The sequence below is a fragment of the Trichomycterus rosablanca genome, chromosome 15 (genome assembly GCF_030014385.1).
Source record: "Trichomycterus rosablanca isolate fTriRos1 chromosome 15, fTriRos1.hap1, whole genome shotgun sequence".
NCBI classification, from domain to species: Eukaryota; Metazoa; Chordata; class Actinopteri; order Siluriformes; family Trichomycteridae; genus Trichomycterus; species Trichomycterus rosablanca.
Genome location: NC_086002.1, coordinates 13,235,332 through 13,256,739, shown reverse-complemented (window position 1 = coordinate 13,256,739; position 21,408 = coordinate 13,235,332). Strand labels below are relative to the sequence as shown.

The 21,408-nt window shown below is 38.8% G+C and overlaps 1 protein-coding gene and 1 non-coding gene across 2 annotated transcripts in view; one reads left to right on the top strand and one right to left on the bottom strand.

The window, feature by feature from the left end:
• The window catches only part of tmem41ab (transmembrane protein 41ab), a 35,456-nt gene extending 16,631 nt beyond the window's left edge, over window positions 1-18,825 (top strand). Inside the window, exons 3-6 of the mRNA XM_063010576.1 lie at window positions 3,542-3,692; window positions 8,320-8,481; window positions 15,314-15,452; window positions 18,092-18,825. Coding sequence (XP_062866646.1) covers window positions 3,542-3,692; window positions 8,320-8,481; window positions 15,314-15,452; window positions 18,092-18,330 — 691 coding nt within the window. The 3' untranslated portion in view covers window positions 18,331-18,825. The remainder of the gene's footprint in view (window positions 1-3,541; window positions 3,693-8,319; window positions 8,482-15,313; window positions 15,453-18,091) is intronic.
• Window positions 7,324-7,442, bottom strand: LOC134329737 (5S ribosomal RNA). The gene has a single exon (XR_010014958.1). It is a non-coding gene; the product is annotated as a 5S ribosomal RNA (ribosomal RNA).
• Window positions 18,826-21,408: the final 2,583 nt, after the last annotated feature.

Genomic DNA, 21,408 nt, shown 5'->3' with positions numbered 1-21,408 from the left:
TCTGGGGCTGCATGAGTGCAGCAGGTGTTGGGGAGTTACATTTCGTTGAGGGACACGTGAACTCCAATATGTACTGTGAAATACTGAAGCAGAGCATGATCCCCTCCCTCTGGAAACTGGGTCGCAGGGCAGTGTTCCAGCATGATAATGACCCCAAACACACCTCTAAGACGACCACTGCTTTATTGAAGAGGCTGAGGGTAAAGGTGATGGACTGGCCAAGCATGTCTCCAGACCTAAACCCAATAGAACATCTTTGGGCCATCCTCAAGCGGAAGGTGGAGGAGCGCAAAGTCTCGAATATCCGCCAGCTCCGTGAGTGGAGGAGTGGAAAAGCATTCCAGTGGCAACCTGTGAAGCTCTGGTAAACTCCATGCCCAGGAGAGTTAAGGCAGTTCTGGGAAATAATGGTGGCCACACAAAATATTGACACTTCAGGAACTTTCACTAAGGGGTGTACTCACTTTTGTTGCCGGTGGTTTAGACATTAATGGCTGTATATTGAGTTATTTTGAGGGAAGAATAAATTTACACTGTTATATAAGCTGCACACAGACTACTTTTCATTGTGTCAAAGTGTCATTTTGTCAGTGTTGTCCCATGAAAAGATATACTTAAATATCTGCAGAAATGTGAGGGGTGTACTCACTTTTGTGATACACTGTATGTATGTATGTATGTATGTATGTATGTGTGTGTGTGTGTGTGTGTGTGTGTGTGTGTGTGTGTGTGTGTGTGTGTATGTATGTAGTATATACAGTGTATCACAAAAGTGAGTACACCCCTCACATTTCTGCAGATATTTAAGTACATCTTTTCATGGGACAACACTGACAAAATGACACTTTGACACAATGAAAAGTAGTCTGTGTGCAGCTTATATAACAGTGTAAATTTATTCTTCCCTCAAAATAACTCAATATACAGCCATTAATGTCTAAACCACTGGCAACAGAAGTGAGTACACCCCTTAGTGAAAGTTCCTGAAGTGTCAATATTTTGTGTGGCCACCATTATTTCCCAGAACTGCCTTAACTCTCCTGGGCATGGAGTTTACCAGAGCTTCACAGATTGCCACTGGAATGCTTTTCCACTCCTCCATGACGACATCACGGAGCTGGCGGATATTCGAGACTTTGCGCTCCTCCACCTTCCGCTTGAGGATGCCCCAAAGATGTTCTATTGGGTTTAGGTCTGGAGACATGCTTGGCCAGTCCATCACCTTTACCCTCAGCCTCTTCAATAAAGCAGTGGTCGTCTTAGAGGTGTGTTTGGGGTCATTATCATGCTGGAACACTGCCCTGCGACCCAGTTTCCGGAGGGAGGGGATCATGCTCTGCTTCAGTATTTCACAGTACATATTGGAGTTCATGTGTCCCTCAATGAAATGTAACTCCCCAACACCTGCTGCACTCATGCAGCCCCAGACCATGGCATTCCCACCACCATGCTTGACTGTAGGCATGACACACTTATCTTTGTACTCCTCACCTGATTGCCGCCACACATGCTTGAGACCATCTGAACCAAACAAATTAATCTTGGTCTCATCAGACCATAGGACATGGTTCCAGTAATCCATGTCCTTTGTTGACATGTCTTCAGCAAACTGTTTGCGGGCTTTCTTGTGTAGAGACTTCAGAAGAGGCTTCCTTCTGGGGTGACAGCCATGCAGACCAATTTGATGTAGTGTGCGGCGTATGGTCTGAGCACTGACAGGCTGACCCCCCACCTTTTCAATCTCTGCAGCAATGCTGACAACACTCCTGCGCCTATCTTTCAAAGACAGCAGTTGGATGTGACGCTGAGCACGTGCACTCAGCTTCTTTGGACGACCAACGCGAGGTCTGTTCTGAGTGGACCCTGCTCTTTTAAAACGCTGGATGATCTTGGCCACTGTGCTGCAGCTCAGTTTCAGGGTGTTGGCAATCTTCTTGTAGCCTTGGCCATCTTCATGTAGCACAACAATTCGTCTTTTAAGATCCTCAGAGAGTTCTTTGCCATGAGGTGACATGTTGGAACTTTCAGTGACCAGTATGAGAGAGTGTGAGAGCTGTACTACTAAATTGAACACATCTGCTCCCTATGCACACCTGAGACCTAGTAACACTATCAAATCACATGACATTTTGGAGGGAAAATGACAAGCAGTGCTCAATTTGGACATTTAGGGGTGTAGTCTCTTAGGGGTGTACTCACTTTTGTTGCCGGTGGTTTAGACATTAATGGCTGTATATTGAGTTATTTTGAGGGAAGAATAAATTTACACTGTTATATAAGCTGCACACAGACTACTTTTCATTGTGTCAAAGTGTCATTTTGTCAGTGTTGTCCCATGAAAAGATATACTTAAATATCTGCAGAAATGTGAGGGGTGTACTCACTTTTGTGATACACTGTATATCGTATATGTTATATGTTTATATGTGTATATATATATGTATGTGTGTATATATGTGTATATATATATACATATATGTATATATGTATATATAATGTATTTTATTTTTGTTTTAAAAATAAAAAGGAGGGCTCAGGTGGCACAACTGTAAAATACACTAGCCCACCAGTGCTGGGATCTCGAGCTTTCGGGTTTAAATCTCAGCTCCGCTATCAGCCGGCCAGGTGTCACAGTTGTGACTCTCCATGGTCAGGAGCGGAGGTCTGCAGCAGTAGAGATGAATTACAATCAGGTGATTGCATATGACCAAAAAAAAAAAAAAAAAAAAAAAAAAAAAATCATTAAAAAGTTCAAAATCTGTAACAACCGAGCTTCCAAAACTGAAGCAGGACTCTATACCCCCAACTGCTTAAAACCCTATTCAGTATAAAGTCTTCTTTGTTCTTTTTGAGTAAACACAAAATACATGATAAGTTTTTGCTTGTATTTTTATTTTTAGTATAGTACTGAATTCCCTCTATTTGTAAACACTTGATATTATTTCTGGTTGATTTCCACCCATGTCTTTAGAAAATGGATTCCCAGCCTTTTCCAGCTTCTCTAATGGTTTAGAAAAAAATAGATTAAGGAATGAACAAAGAAATACAGACTTAGACCTGTATGGTACAGTACAGAACACCTCTCGGGTGGCACGGTGGCCAAGTGGGTAGCACTGTCGCCTCACAGCAAGAAGGTCCTGGGTTCGATCCGCAGGTGAGGCGGTTCGGGTCCTTTCTGTGTGGAGTTTGCATATTCTTCCCGTGTCTGCGTGGGTTTCCTCTGGGTGCTCCGGTTTCCTTTCACAGTCCAAAGACATGCAAGTGAGGTGAATTGGAGATTTTTGTCCAAATTGTCCATGAACTGATGAATCTTGTGTAATGAATAACTACTGTTCCTGTCATGAATGTAACCAAAGTGTAAAACATGATGTTAAAATCCTAATAAATAAACAAACAAACAGAACACCTCTCAATTCTACACTTTTCATTTTAACTCTTAAATATGTCACCAGATCTTCTTCCATAACCAAAACTGGACTAATTTCATAGTGTTTTGAATTCATGCTCATATTCCTGTATGTTTTTTCTGTTTACTGTTCAGGTTGCAATTCCCTTCAGATCTGGAGGAACTACGTGATCTGGCAGAGCTGCTGAAGTTCTATAAACGCCAGCACACAGGTTATGTGCTGGTGCTTTTCTGTAGTGCCTACCTCTACAAGCAGTCTTTTGCCATTCCTGGCTCCTCATTTCTGGTTAGTATCGCAATGTTTCAAATGTTAAATGTTCTCTGTTGCCCTAAATAGAGATTACTCTGTGTTTTTATTTCAATCCACAGAATTATCCAGTTTAGGCAATCTGTACATTAATACACTGATCAGCCATAACATTAAAACCACCTCCTTGTTTCTACACTCACTGTCCATTTTATCAGCCCCACTTACCATATAGAAGCACTTTGTAGTTCTACAATTACTGACTGTAGTCCATTTGTTTCTCTGCATGCTTTGTTAGCCCCCTTTTCATGCTGTTCATCAATGGTCAGGACCCCCACAGGACCACTACAGAGCAGGTATTATTTGGATGTTGGATCATTCTCAGCACTGCAGTGACACTGTCATGGTGGTGGTGTGTTAGTGTGTGTTGTGCTAATATGAGTGGATAAGACACAGCAATGCTGATGGTTTTTAAACACCTCACTGTCACTGCTGGACTGAGAATAGTTCACCAACCAAATATATGTCCAGCCAACAGTGCCCTGTGGGCAGCGTCCTGTGACCACTGATGAAGGTCTAGAAGATGACCAACTCAAACAGCTGCAATAGATGAGCAATCATATCTGACTTTACATCTACAAGGTGGCCCAACAAGGTAGGAGTGTCTAATAGAGTAGACAGTGAGTGGACACGGTATTTAAAAACTCCAGCAGCACTGCTGTGTCTGATCTACTCCATACTACTGTATATACCAGTAGAACACACACTAACACACCACCACCATTTCATTGTGCCTGCAGTGCTGAGAATGATCCAACACCCAAATAATACCTACTCTGTGGTGGTCCTGACCATTGAAGAACAGGGTGAAAGCATGCTAAAAAAAATTTATGTAGAGAAACATGGACTACAGTCAGTAATTGTAGAACTACAAAGTGCTTCTACTGGTACTGGTCATAAAATTAGAATATCATGAAAAAGTTGATTTATTTCAGTAATTCCATTCAAAAAGTGAAACTTGTATATTATATTCATTACACACAGACTGATATATTTCAAATGTTTATTTCTTTTAATGTTGATGATTATAACTGACAACTAATGAAAACCCCAAATTCAGTATCTCAGAAAATTTGAATATTGTGACAAGGTACAATATTGAAGACACCTGGTGCCACACTCTAATCAGCTAATTAACTCAAAACACCTGCAAAGGCCTTTAAATGGTCTCTCAGTCTAGTTCTGTAGGCTACACAATCATGGGGAAGACTGCTGACTTGACAGTTGTCCAGAAGACAAGCATTGACACCTAAAGAGGCTGGCTGTTCACAGAGCTCTGTGTCCAAGCACATTAATAGAGAGGCGAAGGGAAGGAAAAGATGTGGTAGAAAAAAGTGTACAAGCAATAGGGATAACCGCACCCTGGAGAGGATTGTGAAACAAAACCCATTCAAAAATGTGGGGGAGATTCACAAAGAGTGGACTGCAGCTGGAGTCAGTGCTTCAAGAACCACCACACACAGACGTATGCAAGACATGGGTTTCAGCTGTCGCATTCCTTGTGTCAAGCCACTCTTGAACAAGAGACAGCGTCAGAAGCGTCTCGCCTGGGCTAAAGACAAAAAGGACTGCTGAGTGGTCCAAAGTTATGTTCTCTGATGAAAGTAAATTTTGCATTACCTTTGGAAATCAAGGTACCAGAGTCTGGAGGAAGAGAGGAGAGGCACAGAATCCACGTTGCTTGAGGTCCAGTGTAAAGTTTCCACAGTCAGTGATGGTTTGGAGTGCCATGTCATCTGCTGGTGTTGGTCCACTGTGTTTTCTGAGGTCCAAGGTCAACGCAGCCGTCTACCAAGAAGTTTTAGAGCACTTCATGCTTCCTGCTGCTGACCAACTTTATGGAGACGCAGATTTCATTTTCCAACAGGAATTGGCACCTGCACACAGTGCCAAAGCTACCAGTACCTGGTTTAAGCACCATGGTATCCCTGTTCTTAATTGGTCAGCAAACTCGCCTGACCTTAACCCCATAGAAAATCTATGTGGTATTGTGAAGAGGAAGATGCGATACGCCAGACCCAACAATTCAGAAGAGCTGAAGGCCACTATCAGAGCAACCTGGGCTCTCATAACACCTGAGCAGTGCCACAGACTGATCGACTCCATGCCACGCCGCATTGCTGCAGTAATCCAGGTAAAAGGAGCCCCAACTAAGTATTGAGTGCTGTACATGCTCATACTTTTCATGTTCATACTTTTCAGTTGGCCAACATTTCTAAAAATCCTTTTTTTGTATTGGTCTTAAGTAATATTCTAATTTTCTGAGATACTGAATTTGGGGTTTTCATTAGTTGTCAGTTATAATCATCAACATTAAAAGAAATAAACATTTGAAATATATCAGTCTGTGTGTAATGAATAAATATAATATACAAGTTTCACTTTTTGAATGGAATTACTGAAATAAATCAACTTTTTCATGATATTCTAATTTTATGACCAGCACCAGTATATGGTAAGTGGAGCTGATAAAATGGACAGTGAGTGTAGAAACAAGGTGGTTTTAATGTTATGGCTGATCAGTGTAGGTTACATACATTTAAATATTCTGCTAATAGAATAATACAGTAGAACAAATAGGACATGTCAATTAAAAATAAAACGTCTACTTAAGACAATTAATCAGATTGCTTTCAGTAGCATAACATGTTTTAGTGATGCTGCAAAATATTTTTTAATAATCATCTAACTAACAAAGTATTTTCTCATTTTAACATCATACTGTTGATTTTTTTTATATTCTATTTTTGTATTTCCAATTTCCCCCAATCTAGCCATTTCCAGTCCCTAATTCCCAATTATTACTCCTCCTGCTGCTTGCACTACCCCAGCCCTGACCCTCAGACACGCTTTTGTAGTCAACAGCTGAGTCTTTCCCCATAATTGCAGCAATAATGACAACAATTCCTTTAGAACATTCCTCCCAAAAGACACAGCCAATCATGTCTGTGTAGGTTCCCGGCGGACACTTCATTTTAATCCATGTTAAGAATCTCTTATCAGTTAATTAGAAGCACAATTATATTTACATTAGGTTTTCATGAGACAGCTTATGAGTAAAATTAATGTTAAAATTTTAATGGTGTCACACAGCACATAATGGCATTATTCTTATAATATGGCTTTATTTTATTCATAGATTGAGTTTACATCGTGAATGTCATTGAACTGCACCAAATATTGTGTCAGTATGATGTACACACCAGCTGCTGGAGTAATTGGACTGTTTAAATCCTAACCATCTTGTTCTGTTTGGGGTTCTGTTTGTCTTGTTCTCCCTGAGACCCCAGAGCCTTTTTAGATAGATGGATGGATGGATGGATGGATAGATAGATGATAGATAGATGGATAGATGTCCTTTATTTATCATATATATATATATATATATATATATATATATATATATATATATATATAAATTCTTTCTTCGCATATTCCAGCTTGTTTGGAAGCTGGGGTCAGAGCGCAGTGTCGGCCATCGTACGGCGCCCCTGTAGCGGACAGGGTTAAGGTTCTTGCTCAAGGACCCAACAGTGGCTGCATAGCCGAGCCTGGATTTGATCTTCCAGTTGATAGCCCAAAGCTCTACCCACTAGGCTACCACTTAGAGAGCTTACAGAACTCAGTATTCCCAGGCGGTCTCCCATCTAGGTACTGACTGAGCCCAACCTTGCTTAGCTTCTGAGATCGGACGAGATCAGGCGTTCTCAAGGTGGTGTGGCCGTAAGCAACAGCACGTTTAACAGCTTTTTCAATCAGCTTGACACTTTATGACTGTTCCTAATTTTATGGAAACTGTAAATAAAAAAATATTTTTATATTAATATTGTGTTCTTAACACCCCTAATGTATACACTACTGTTTGGGGTCTTAGGGTGGCACGGTGGCTCGGTGGGTAGCACTGTCGTCTCACAACAAGAAGGTCCTGGGTTCAGGTCCAGGTCCTTTCTGTGTGGAGTTTGCATGTTCTCCCTGTGTCTGTGTGGGTTTCCTCCGGGAGCTCCGGTTTCCTCTCACAGTCCAAAAACATGCAGTCGGGTTAATTGGAGATACTGAATTGCCCTATAGGTGAATGGGTCTGTGTGTGTGTATGTGTGTGTGTATGTGTGTCTGCCCTGCGATGGACTGGCGCCCCATCCAGGGTGTTACTTTGTGCCTTGCGCCCCTGATTGGATAAGCGGTTAAGAAAGTGAGTGAGTGTTGAGGGTACTGCTGACTCTTGCTTTTTTTTTGTGCAGATTAGATTATACGGTAGATATACATCCACCAAATAACTAGACTAAGTTATCCAGGTGTCTATCAGATTTTTTTATTGGACCACACTCAATTTTGAGCAGTTGAGGGTTAAGGGACTTGCTTAGGAGCCCAACAGTGGCAGTTTGGCGGTGGTGGGGCTTGAACCAGCAACTTTTTGATTACTAGTCCAGTACCTTAACCACTGAGCTACCACTGCCCCAGTGATAGCTCATCAATTATGTCTAAGTTTTTTTGTTTAGACAACACAATCACTGTACCTGCAAATCACTTCTGTGTTCTTTTACTTTTAACATCACTAGATAAGACAAGACTCCTCTGACTCTTCTAAATTTGTACCTTTTAATTGCAGAACATGCTGGCAGGGGCACTGTTCGGCCCATGGTATGGCCTCCTCATCGCCTGTACTCTTACAACGGTGGGTTCTACCAACTGCTACCTGCTGTCTCATATGTTTGGCAAACGCCACGTCATTCGCCTCTTCCCTGATAAAGTGGCCATGTTACAGAGAAAGGTGAGTGTTTATAGAAATTTTGTTCAGTTTATACATTAGGTTTTTTGTATCAAGTTTAAAATGTTACCAGTGTTTATACTGTATATTTGCCTGTATATTACTGTACAGTAAATTACTATTCTTTATGTTTTGGCTTGTGTACCATCAGACCTCATATACTGTATCTATTTACGGCAGGGGTACCCATAAAGTCGATCGCGATCTAAGAGGTCGATTGCACAGTACATGCTGGTAGATCACGCCTCATTCGAACAGGTCAACGTGACCGGCCGCTGTTTCTTTAATTTGCGGTATGTCACCATAGCTACGTCTGCCTAAAGCACTGTGAATCTAGAAAGTTTTCATTCATCAGTAGCCAGTTTGTGCTATTTTTGCATTTTTACTTTTACCAAATGAACCTACACTTTTTGAAGATGGATGTGCAACCGAGCACAAAGACACCAAAATTTGATACAATTTGGCCAAGAACACGGCTGCAAAGGCTGTTTGTATAATACACTACAGTAGTGGTTCCCAATTTGGGGGCTAGGGGGCATTAAGCTATTGCAGGGGGACACAGCAATGCAAATGAATGAGGCTTGTTTGAGCACTGCAAGCAAAAGACGGACAAGTTTGTGATTTACACAGTAAAAATGTAAGATAAATAATGCATATCACTTGTAATAATTCCTATGTGAAGGTGATTTGTCACTTTTTCATTTTATTTAATAAGAAGTTGCAGTTTTGTGTGGAATTGTTATGTTTAAAATTGGAAGCCAAAGGGGGCACTGTAGAACCTACGACGGCGTATTAAGGCCACTGTAAAAATATTTCTACGTTTTGATTTTGAGATAAAAGTCGAAATATTATGAGAATAAAGTCGAAATATTATGGCCAAAGAGTGTTGTCAGTTCAGAGAAGCACGGGTCTCAGTACCTGGATGGGCACGCAAGCGCTGAGGGCAGCCTCCGATGTTTCTGTGGTTATCCAATAACCCGCGATTATTTTTGTGTGGTTGTTTGTATTGTATGCTTCCATCCACATGACATGATGACTAAACCCGTCAGTGCAACCATTCATAGCGATGCCGTGTGGCTTTACTTAGTCCATAAGGCTGGGTTGAAGTACTGGCGATGACGCAGACGCCGAGCGCACCGGTGGCACACGTTCTTCTAAATAAACAGTTTATTGCAGAGCAGTTTTATTGCTAATAACAAACTGATGCTGATGTGGCAGGAGATTGGGGATTTCTTTATTTGTGAAACTGATAGGAAAGTATAACTTTACCAAAACATGAACATAACACAAGGAGGTTGCTATGGCCATAATATTTAGACTTTAATCTCAAAATCATTTCTCGAAATTGAAATTTATACGACTTTATTCTCAAATTCGAAGCTTAAAAATATATTTTTCTTTAAAGTGGCCCTAATATGACGTAAGAACCTCTGTTCTATTGTTAATTTCTCATTTCGCAAAGTTACCCCTAAAATTAAGAAGACACTGAGAGCACATAGCCTATGCCTCAGTATCCATTAGCAGTAGAAGTACCAACAACAGAAAAAATGTTAGTTTCTCCACTGAGGTTGTTGTTGTGAAAGGTTTTTATGCTTTTAGTAGCACTGAATTAAAAAAAAAATCTACTGCAGTTGTGGTTTAAATATAGTGCTTGTTTCTGTGACAGCTGCATTTGACCAATCAACTGTCTGTGCAGTTTCTTTCTAAACCAAATGTAGCATTGATACTTGGGTATGGTATGGGTCATTTGGCAATGAAAACAATGTAAAATGTAAAGGCAATGTATGCAATAGAAAGGGTCAAAAGATACATATTTGAAAGTCGTGGGGAAAACATATAGGTGGGTATAAAATATTTTAAAATACAAAAGTATTTTATTGGGTGATTGACAATTTGACATTTTTCTCAGATTGTGACAGGGTTCTTGATTTGGTTTGAGAAAATGTGTGATAACGAATATGTGCAATAAACGTGCAGTTATTATACGTGTTCACCAGGTGGCGACATTTCTCAGTAGTAAAATTTAACATTTTGTTCATTTCCCATGCTAGTTCTCAGTAGATTCAGATGAGTATGGAGTGTATAGAACAGCATTTTTTTTAACAGATGTGCTTTATTTTGGCTCTCCATCGTTGTTCTAAACTGTTTTTAAACAAACCAGATACAGTGGTCCCTTGACTTACTAATTTAATTGGTTCCAAAGGGCAATATGTTCGTTAAGTTAAGTCAATATGTTCGTTAGTTAAACCTATTTTTCCCATAAGAAATAATGTAAATAGAATTAATCCGTGCCAGACCTCCCAAACCTCCCCCTTACCTAACCTTTCTAATGTCTTAAATGGTCTTTTTTGTTATAAATACAAGTATATTTTATATATATATATATATATTGATATATATATATATATATATATATATATATATATATATATATATATTAGGGCTGTCAAACGATTAAATTTTTTAATCGCGATTAATCTCAGAATTTCATATAGTTAATCGCGATTAATCGCATTTTTTTAAAAAAAAGGAGGTGGTTTTATTGATATGGCTGATCGGTGTACATACACTAACATACACAAAAACTAATTCACAATCTTGTTCCCTGGGTTCTGACAACTCATACTAGTGACTATATTACTTGCATCTTTGCACAATATTGCATTGTTTTTGCACCTTATTCTCACCTTATTCTACCTGCTGCTATATAAACCCTACGCTGCTAACTGGATATCAGAATACGTTTTTATCAGGGCTGTCGAAGTTAACACGATAATAATAACGCGTTCCAGTGTTGCCAGATTGGGCGGTTATCCGCCAAATTGGGCGGATTTTGTTGGAAAACTATTTAATAGCATTTAAATAACACTTCTGTTTAAAAGAAAATATTCAGTTTTAAGAAGCACCAGCATTGTAGAAGGCTATTAAAAGTAAAGTCTACTTTTATTAAAAGTAAAGTCAATTTTTAATGCTGATTTGGCTTAATAGTGTTGGTCAGTCTGTATCATATTCTTGAAATGATAAAGTATTGCAAAGAAATATCTTTGAAATGCTTCCTCATGATGTTAAGGTTGCTATATTTTGGTTTTTCACTTGTCAGGGAAAATTAAGAGAGCAAAAAGCTTATTATTATCATGCGTGTGATATATATAATTTACGTGATCTGCATATCACGTTACCACTGTGTGTTGTACGTCACTGAGCTGATATGTGTATCAGGTGACCAGCGGGTAACGGCGTGTTATGTTTAAGTGTGATGCTCCAAGTTGTGGATTAAGCAATAAAGACAACACGTTCTCCACATAACTAGTGTCATTTGTATTTCGTGGTTAAGTACAAAACAATGCGGGTCTTCGTGATGTAATTCTACATGGCACTCACTACCTGTATAGGTAAATTTTTCCTGTATAGAATTTGCGTTAACGGCACTATTTTTTTAAATCGCGTTAAATTGAGATCGCGTTAATGCGTTATTATCGCGTTAACTTTGACAGCCCTAATATATATATATATACAGTATATATACAGTGTATCACAAAAGTGAGTACACCCCTCACATTTCTGCAGATATTTAAGTATATCTTTTCATGGGACAACACTGACAAAATGACACTTTGACACAATGAAAAGTAGTCTGTGTGCAGCTTATATAACAGTGTAAATTTATTCTTCCCTCAAAATAACTCAATATACAGCCATTAATGTCTAAACCACAGGCAACAAAAGTGAGTACACCCCTAAGAGACTACACCCCTAAATGTCCAAATTGAGCACTGCTTGTCATTTTCCCTCCAAAATATCATGTGATTTGTTAGTGTTACTAGGTCTCAGGTGTGCATAGGGAGCAGGTGTGTTCAATTTAGTAGTACAGCTCTCACACTCTCTCATACTGGTCACTGAAAGTTCCAACATGGCACCTCATGGCAAAGAACTCTCTGAGGATCTTAAAAGACGAATTGTTGCGCTACATGAAGATGGCCAAGGCTACAAGAAGATTGCCAACACCCTGAAACTGAGCTGCAGCACAGTGGCCAAGATCATCCAGCGTTTTAAAAGAGCAGGGTCCACTCAGAACAGACCTCGCGTTGGTCGTCCAAAGAAGCTGAGTGCACGTGCTCAGCGTCACATCCAACTGCTGTCTTTGAAAGATAGGCGCAGGAGTGCTGTCAGCATTGCTGCAGAGATTGAAAAGGTGGGGGGTCAGCCTGTCAGTGCTCAGACCATACGCCGCACACTACATCAAATTGGTCTGCATGGCTGTCACCCCAGAAGGAAGCCTCTTCTGAAGTCTCTACACAAGAAAGCCCGCAAACAGTTTGCTGAAGACATGTCAACAAAGGACATGGATTACTGGAACCATGTCCTATGGTCTGATGAGACCAAGATTAATTTGTTTGGTTCAGATGGTCTCAAGCATGTGTGGCGGCAATCAGGTGAGGAGTACAAAGATAAGTGTGTCATGCCTACAGTCAAGCATGGTGGTGGGAATGCCATGGTCTGGGGCTGCATGAGTGCAGCAGGTGTTGGGGAGTTACATTTCATTGAGGGACACATGAACTCCAATATGTACTGTGAAATACTGAAGCAGAGCATGATCCCCTCCCTCCGGAAACTGGGTCGCAGGGCAGTGTTCCAGCATGATAATGACCCCAAACACACCTCTAAGACGACCACTGCTTTATTGAAGAGGCTGAGGGTAAAGGTGATGGACTGGCCAAGCATGTCTCCAGACCTAAACCCAATAGAACATCTTTGGGGCATCCTCAAGCGGAAGGTGGAGGAGCACAAAGTCTCGAATATCCGCCAGCTCCGTGATGTCGTCATGGAGGAGTGGAAAAGCATTCCAGTGGCAACCTGTGAAGCTCTGGTAAACTCCATGCCCAGGAGAGTTAAGGCAGTTCTGGGAAATAATGATGGCCACACAAAATATTGACACTTCAGGAACTTTCACTAAGGGGTGTACTCACTTTTGTTGCCGGTGGTTTAGACATTAATGGCTGTATATTGAGTTATTTTGAGGGAAGAATAAATTTACACTGTTATATAAGCTGCACACAGACTACTTTTCATTGTGTCAAAGTGTCATTTTGTCAGTGTTGTCCCATGAAAAGATATACTTAAATATCTGCAGAAATGTGAGGGGTGTACTCATTTTTGTGATACACTGTATATATATACACACACACTCCAGTGGCGATTTCTCTAAGACTGCAAGGGAAGCTCAGCTTCCCCTAAAATGTCAAAAATTAAATGGTCAAATATGTACAGTTGTGTTAACATTTCATTGACTACAAATGCGTTAGAACACGTTCATCTCGAAGACGAGTTCGTTCAGAATCAGCTACTTATCACAAATCGACTGACTCAATTTTGTTAACTTCTCATACATTCCCGTAGCGTCAATGCATTTGCCCGCAGAAGCTGAGCGTCTATTCACTTCAATGGGACTGCATGGAACGTTTTTTTTCATACCTTCGAAGCTCGCCGGTCGTTGGATAAATGCCACGATTTTGTCCCGCCCCCGGACGCTGAGCGTCTCTGGGGGTTAATGGAGCTGTGGGCGGGTCTGGATGCGAAGCTTCTGCAAGATGATTGGAGGATCAGTCGAAAGGCTAAATCCCGTTTTGATTGACAACTATTTGCTGGCCATTGAGAGGACACTGGTCAAGTCCCTGGAAAAGACGCCTACTTGGTACGATAGGATCACAGGTCATTTTCTTGAAAAGGAACGGAGGGCAGAATTTATGTAAAAAAATAAATTGACAAATTTTATGATGTAAGCCGACAATGAGCTTCCCCTCTTTGAAAGACCAGCAGCCGCCACTGATACACTCCCCTCCAAAAGTATTGGAACAGTGAGGCCAATCCCTTTATTTTTGCTGTATACTGAAAACATTTGGGTTTGACATTAAAAGATGAATATGAGACAAAAGATCAACATTTCAGCTTTTATTTCCAGGTATTTACATCTGAATCTGAGACACAGTTCAGATGATGGCACCTTTTGTCTGAACCCACTCATTTAAAATTTTGCCGAAATTTTTTTGTATCCTTCCCCAGATTTGTGCTTTGACACAATCCGGTCTCTGAGGTCTAAAGACAATTCCTTTGACTTCATTGCTTGGTTTCTGCTCTGATATGCACTGTCAACTGTGAGACCTTTTATAGACAAGTGTGTGCCGTTCCAAATTATGTTCAATCAACTGAATTTACCACCAAAAATTTGGTCTCCAATCAAGTTGTAGAAGCATCTCAAGGATGATCAGTATAAACTGGATGCACCTTAGCTCAATTTTGAGCATCATAGCAAAGGGTGTGAATACATTATGTTTAAATGTTTACATTTTTTAAAGATTTACAAAAATGTCTGAAAACATGTTTTCACTTTGTCATTATGGGCTATTTCATGTAGATTTTTTAAAAGAAAACTATACTTAAATCAGATTTCGAATATGTCTGTAACGTAACAAAATGTATATATATATATATATATATATATATATATATATATATATATATATATATATATATATATATATATATATATATATATATATATATATATATATATATATATATATATATGAGAGAGAGATAGAGCGAGAGATGGTTGGAGTCAACTTGTTGGTGACGTCACGTGTTTCGCGAATTTCTGTTCGTAATCCGAAATTTGTTCGTACATTAAGTTGAAAAAGATTGCTCGTAACCCGAAATGTTTGTATGGTAAACCGTTCGTAACTCAAGGGTCCACTGTAGTTTATTCTCCATTATTATAATAATGACAGGGATAAGGTTTGCATGAACGGATGATTGATTGTATCTCTGTGTATTTCAGGTGGACGAAAACAAAAGCAGTTTGTTCTTTTTCCTGCTCTTCTTGCGTTTTTTTCCCATGACGCCCAACTGGTTTCTGAATATCACCTCACCCATCCTCAACATACCCATGTCCATTTTCTTCTTCTCCATCCTTATCGGTGAGCGAAATATTACTAGCCACCTCATTGGTATTTTGCATTTTTGCTACTAAAGTCACTGCTAGATGTGTAAGCATGTGCAACAATGCTTAATGTACAGGTAATCCAGCTTAGCTAGGACTGAGAGGTATAAGAGAAATATAATATTTACAATACTGATATTTTGAATTTATAATATTAAGTAATATTTCATATAGAAAGGTAAATTAGAATGAAACTGATGTACCAATGTAGCTATAAAACGTGACGTAAAAATGTATTATTATTATTTTACTTATTATTGGATAATTACTGGATAATCATTGAAATTATTATTAAATAAACACAGAAGAACCTTGATTTAAAAGGACTAAAAGTGGGGAGAACTGGACCGTAAAAAGCGATTGTCCAAATCAGTGAGGTTTTTTTCCAGAGGGTGCGAGTCGCACGTAAGTCGTACACACAGCGACTTCAGACTCGACTCAGACTTGTTTCAAATGACTCGGACTCGACTCGTGACTCGCATAAAATGACTTGTGGACAACAAAAGTCAGCAACATTAGTTACGTGTGACAATTATATATATAAATATATGATTCAACATCATTCTGATCGTGTCATTTTCTGCTCTCTAATAACGCTCCGGCCATCTTAACCCGCAACGCACGCAATGGGTAAATGTTCCAGCCAGCTTCCGGCATAGAGTTGAAGCGTCGGTCCCTACTTAAAATAGTGGAATACCCTACGTAGTGCACTTCACAGTAACAGATAATAAGAATGGAATGCTCCTACAGAATTGGCGCTAATGGTTGTAAGAACCGCTTTCTGAACCAATCAGACCCTCTGATTAAAATTTTTTAGTAAGAAATGCTGTTATTTGCATTCATTCAGTTTGTGTTACAAAGATGATGTGTCGATGAAACGCTAGATTGGCTTTCTAACAAGTTTGTGTTTTACTTCACAACCGGGAAAAGTTTGGAGATTTTTTAATTATAAGCACATTTACAAAATAATGGATTATATTCCTAATGGGACACACGGTTATAAATTTAATAGCATCTGGAAGAACATAAGCTAAGGTAAGCAGTATTATGGATTTTTTTTTTTTTTTTTGCTGTGTTTGGGATTTTGGCCGCTGTGCTGTGATTTGCAATGAAAACAAAACGTCAGTTTAAGCTTTTAAGTGGTACCTAGGAAAGTAAAGGCACGAAGTAAAATGGCAAAACACAATCGCTAATCTGTTGTTTTTTATTTGAACTTGCATATTATTTGTTTATTTATGCTACATTTCCAATATATGTTTTGTGTAAATTATATTGACTCGTGACTTGACTCGGACTCTAGCCTAATGACTTGTGACTTGACTCTGACTCGTATTTTGTGACTTGTGAACATCTCTATACTAAGGTCCACAAGTGCTAAACGTGCGCATAAAATCAACAGTTAAATGATCAAAGTAAACATATATGTAAATATGTAATGTAAAACATGTAAATAAATATTAAAATTGGTGTACTGTACTACTGGGGGGGAAATGTCACGTGTCACGAACTGTGAAATGAGCCTTTTCTCATGTAATGTACAATCGCTGTAAAATTCAAAATGTAATGTTTGTGTTTAGCAATTTAGCATTTTTAATTCGTGTAGTATTCAGGTGTCTTACGTTTACTGGTTAATTTGCACTATGAGGCGGTCCTAGCAATCCTACAGCAATTCAGTTAGCAATCGATTAGTCGAAATGTCCAAGATGTGAAAGTGTAAAGCAGCTAAAAACACAACTTGGGTAACTCAATTCTGTCGACGCAGAGGGGGTGTGTCAAAACACTGACAATTTTTGTCTTTTAACACAAAACATGAAGCCTTGCATCGTCACTGGATGTTCTAGGCTTACATTCAACTATTAAAGTAGGCTGTGCTGTGTATTGTAGCTTCTATTTATTCTATCATTCAATTTATAAGCGTAATTTAATGACTGCTGTGAGATCTGTGATTTTTAGAAAACAAGGTCCGTGAAGTTAAGCACATTTTCCTATCTATAGCATTAAAAATGAGGATGACCTATACAGGGTACTCTGTTGTGCATTCCCTAGAATTAGCATTGTATTCTTATGTGCAATATGCCTATTGCTAATTGAGTCTTAACTAAAATATGACTGAAGACTTTTAATATTAAAATTGGTCTACTGTACTACTGGGGGGGGGAAATGTCATTTACCTTGTGTGGTGGAGGAAATGTTTTCTTTTTTTTGCCATGATCGTATACTGTTGATGGAGTATCTAAAGATTCTCAGAGTCTGAAGCACTGCTGGTGCATAACTAAGCACTAAAACTTGCAAAAATTATGCATAAAACACTGAGAAAAAGGCGAGAACAAAGAACAAACAAAATAAAGCCCATCACTTATGTAAACAGAGAGATGTGCTTCGACTAGTGGACAATTACTTAACTACTGGTCCTGGTATGCTTCTCGCTGGAATTTTGCCAAAGCATACAACCTAAAAGTCTGCAGTGGCATTCTGGTCTTGATAATGACCTATAATCCTTTTTAAATAATATGTATGAATGTATGTATGAAAACTGAGAAATTATTACATTCAGGTGAAGTTGCGGCTGTTAAAAAATGCATCTAATTTATTCACGTTGATTGTTTTTTTCCTCAGGTCTGATCCCCTACAACTTCATCTGTGTGAGGACAGGAGCAATCTTGTCGGAGATCACATCCCTGGATGACATCTTCTCCTGGAGAACTCTGCTGCAGCTGCTGCTTATAGCATGTGTAGCCCTCCTGCCCGGTGCCATCATCCGCCATTACAGTCCATCACACCTCAAACTCGATGGCATGGAACCCAACGGCCACAGCAAAGATTTTAAGAAGCTCAACCATCACAAAACCAGATGACGAGCTTGATACAGCAAGGGGCTTGAGCACGAGTTTTGCTGGAACACTGGAGATTCCCAAAAGCATTGCGCTGCTATTACAAGTGTTTTACTGGATGTAACGACTGTTTAAAAAGGACTCCCAAAATGTGTTACACAAGAACTGCTTGTTGATGGAGTCATGAGATGCACCGGAGTGACTGACACTACTAACTAAAAAGACTACCAAAAAACAACATTAATTATAGCCATCTACCTAAATATTTCTTTTCCCCCTGATATTACACACATTGCTTTGCTTTTTTATTTTGTAAATGTCTGCACAATTTGTCTCCCGCTGCTGGGGATCCCCGATTTTTTTGCCGTTGAGGAGGGTATATAGCTGCTCACGCCTCCTCCGACCTGCACGCAGCCCTTAATGGAACCGTTTTCCACCCATGCACTCTGCACAGGCGCATCTATCCGCCAATCAGGGTCCTTACACAGCGTTTGAAGAAACATATTCCGGTCATCCCTCCCTGCAGGCACTGCCAATTATGCCTGCTAGATGGTGCCCAGCTGACCGGTGGTAATGCCAAGTTTCGAACCGAGGAGTTCAGAATCTCGGCGCTGGTGTGCTAGCGGAATATCCTGCTGTGCCACCTGGGTGCCTGTTTGATTTTTCATGCACCTAAATATGTTTTCTATTCAGTATAGATACAAATTATTAGCCTTATTAGAATTTTTTATTCTTGAATGTGGTAACATGACCTTTGGCACTATTTTTAAGCTGTAAAGAGCGACTGTAATTCAAAGATCATAGACAAAGGCATTATTTTGCCACAGGTCTATATTTAAGGCCCTATTTAATTCACGGCCGAGAAAATCGAGTCACGAACCGTGAAATGAGCCTTTTCTCATGTAATGTACAATTTGCTGTAAAATTCAAAATGTAAGGTTTGTGTTTAGCAATTTAGCATTTTTAATTCATGTAGTATTCAGGTGTCTTACGTTTACTGGTTAATTTGCACTATGAGGTGGTCCTAGCAATCCTACAGCAATTCAGTTAGCAATCAGTTAGTCAAAATGTCCAAGATGTCAAAGTGTAAAGCAGCTAAAAACACGACTCGGGTAACTCAATTAACAAAACATGAAGCCTTGCGTTGTCGTTGGATGTTCTAGGCTTACATTCAACTATTAAAGTAGGCTGTGCTATGTATTGTAGCTTCTGTATTTATTCTATCATTCAATTTATAAGCATAAGTTAATGACTGCTGTGAAATCTGTGATTTTTTTTTTAAAACAAGGTCCATGAAGTTAAGCACATTTTCCCATGAATTTAGTAGGGCCCTATCTATAACTTTAAAAAGGAGGATGACTTATACAGGGTACTCTATTGTGCATTCCCTAGAATTAGCATAGTATTCTTATGTGCAATATGCCTATTGCTAATTGAGTCTTAACTAAAATATGACTGAAGACTTAAGACTGAAATCTGACTTGTGAATTAATGGTAAACCAGTACAAACATAAAAAAACTGTGCCAAATACAAATAACATCAGCTTCAGATTGCAAAGCAACAGTCCACAGGTTAATAAGTAAGCTTTAACACGCTAATACTCCAACACATTCTAGATAGGTCTTTCAGTCTTCATTAGCTAGATAGCTATCATTTAGGTGGAACATAAATTAATATTTCATCAAATCATGTCTCTTGCTTTACTGATGAAGCACTGTGGTACAGAATTCAACATATTAAAAGGAAAATTACTTTATGCTGAACTGACCGTCATGTAAGCCACAAGTAAACACACCAATATATAATAAATAATAAATGCTTTTAATGTAAATAATACAACTATTTAAAAATCTGATTCATGCATGTTGAAGCAGGAAACTCCCCTGTGCAGTCCCATGTTTTCTTTAGCAAAATATAAAGACAGAAAGTGTAGGTGTGATGAGTGCATAAGGGATTAAACCCGGTCCTGGTGAAATGCTGATGTACTGATTGTAATAAGGAAAATGTTATCTTTTTTTTTTTTACTTGTGCCGAATAGGAATATTGTGATGTCTTAAACACTTCAGTGTGATATTGAAAATGTCACAGATCAGCTTGAGCTGATGCTTTATTTTTAGAATTCTAATTGTGAAGTGTACAGGTTGTTTTTTAATGATTATTTTTGCATGCATTTATGTCTCTGTGGTTTATGTTTGCTTTTGCCCTTCTTATACCCTGAAGTCTTATGCGGCAATGCAGAAGGTGGGTTTGAAAACTGTCTCAGGTTCTGTAAAAATAATGTTTACTCATTTTATTTCTTTAAAAGCAGTTGTCTTATATCTTTTATCATATGTTGCTGCTTTTAAAATACAAAAAAACAGCTATTTATTTCAATAGAAAATATCAGAATTTTGTCTAGTATTTAGACACATTCTCTGTTATTGTTTATATTATTCTGATAAGGTAAAAGAATTGAACATATTATTTTTGGTAAGAAAAAAGCAATAAAATTACAAAAGCAGCTACAAAAAAACTGAAAATAATAATGTATGGGAATATTTAAATACAGAACTGTATTTAAATATTCCCATACATTATTGTAAATGTAAATGTATTTACATTATTACAAATGTAAATGTATCAGTTCCTTTAGTAAAAGTGTTTTTGCTTTAAGGCCAAAATAAACCAGCACTTAAGGGTGTGTGCTTATGACTGTCCAACACTGACTGGACTGTATTCTGGCTCACATGTAAATGCTTTAAATACAACTACAATTAATAAACAAATGTGTCTTAATAAATGCTATTTTTGTTGCACTTTTCTGGGTACATTGCAGTAATGGTTCAGTGGTTTAAGTACATGACTAGTGATCAGAAGGTTTCTGGTTTAATCTCCACCACTGCCAAGTTGCCACAGGTGCTTTGGATAAAAGTGTCTGCTATATTTAGTCTGCTGTAAATGTAATGCAATATATAACCGGCTGCATTAAATGTAAACACATTGTGTTAACATGTTTAAATGTCTTTAACTTATAGAAGTTCACACTTTTCTTTGATAAGTGTTATGTCCTTACAGTGCATAATAAAAAGCAGGTATAAAAGTTTTACTGTTTTAAACAGGTC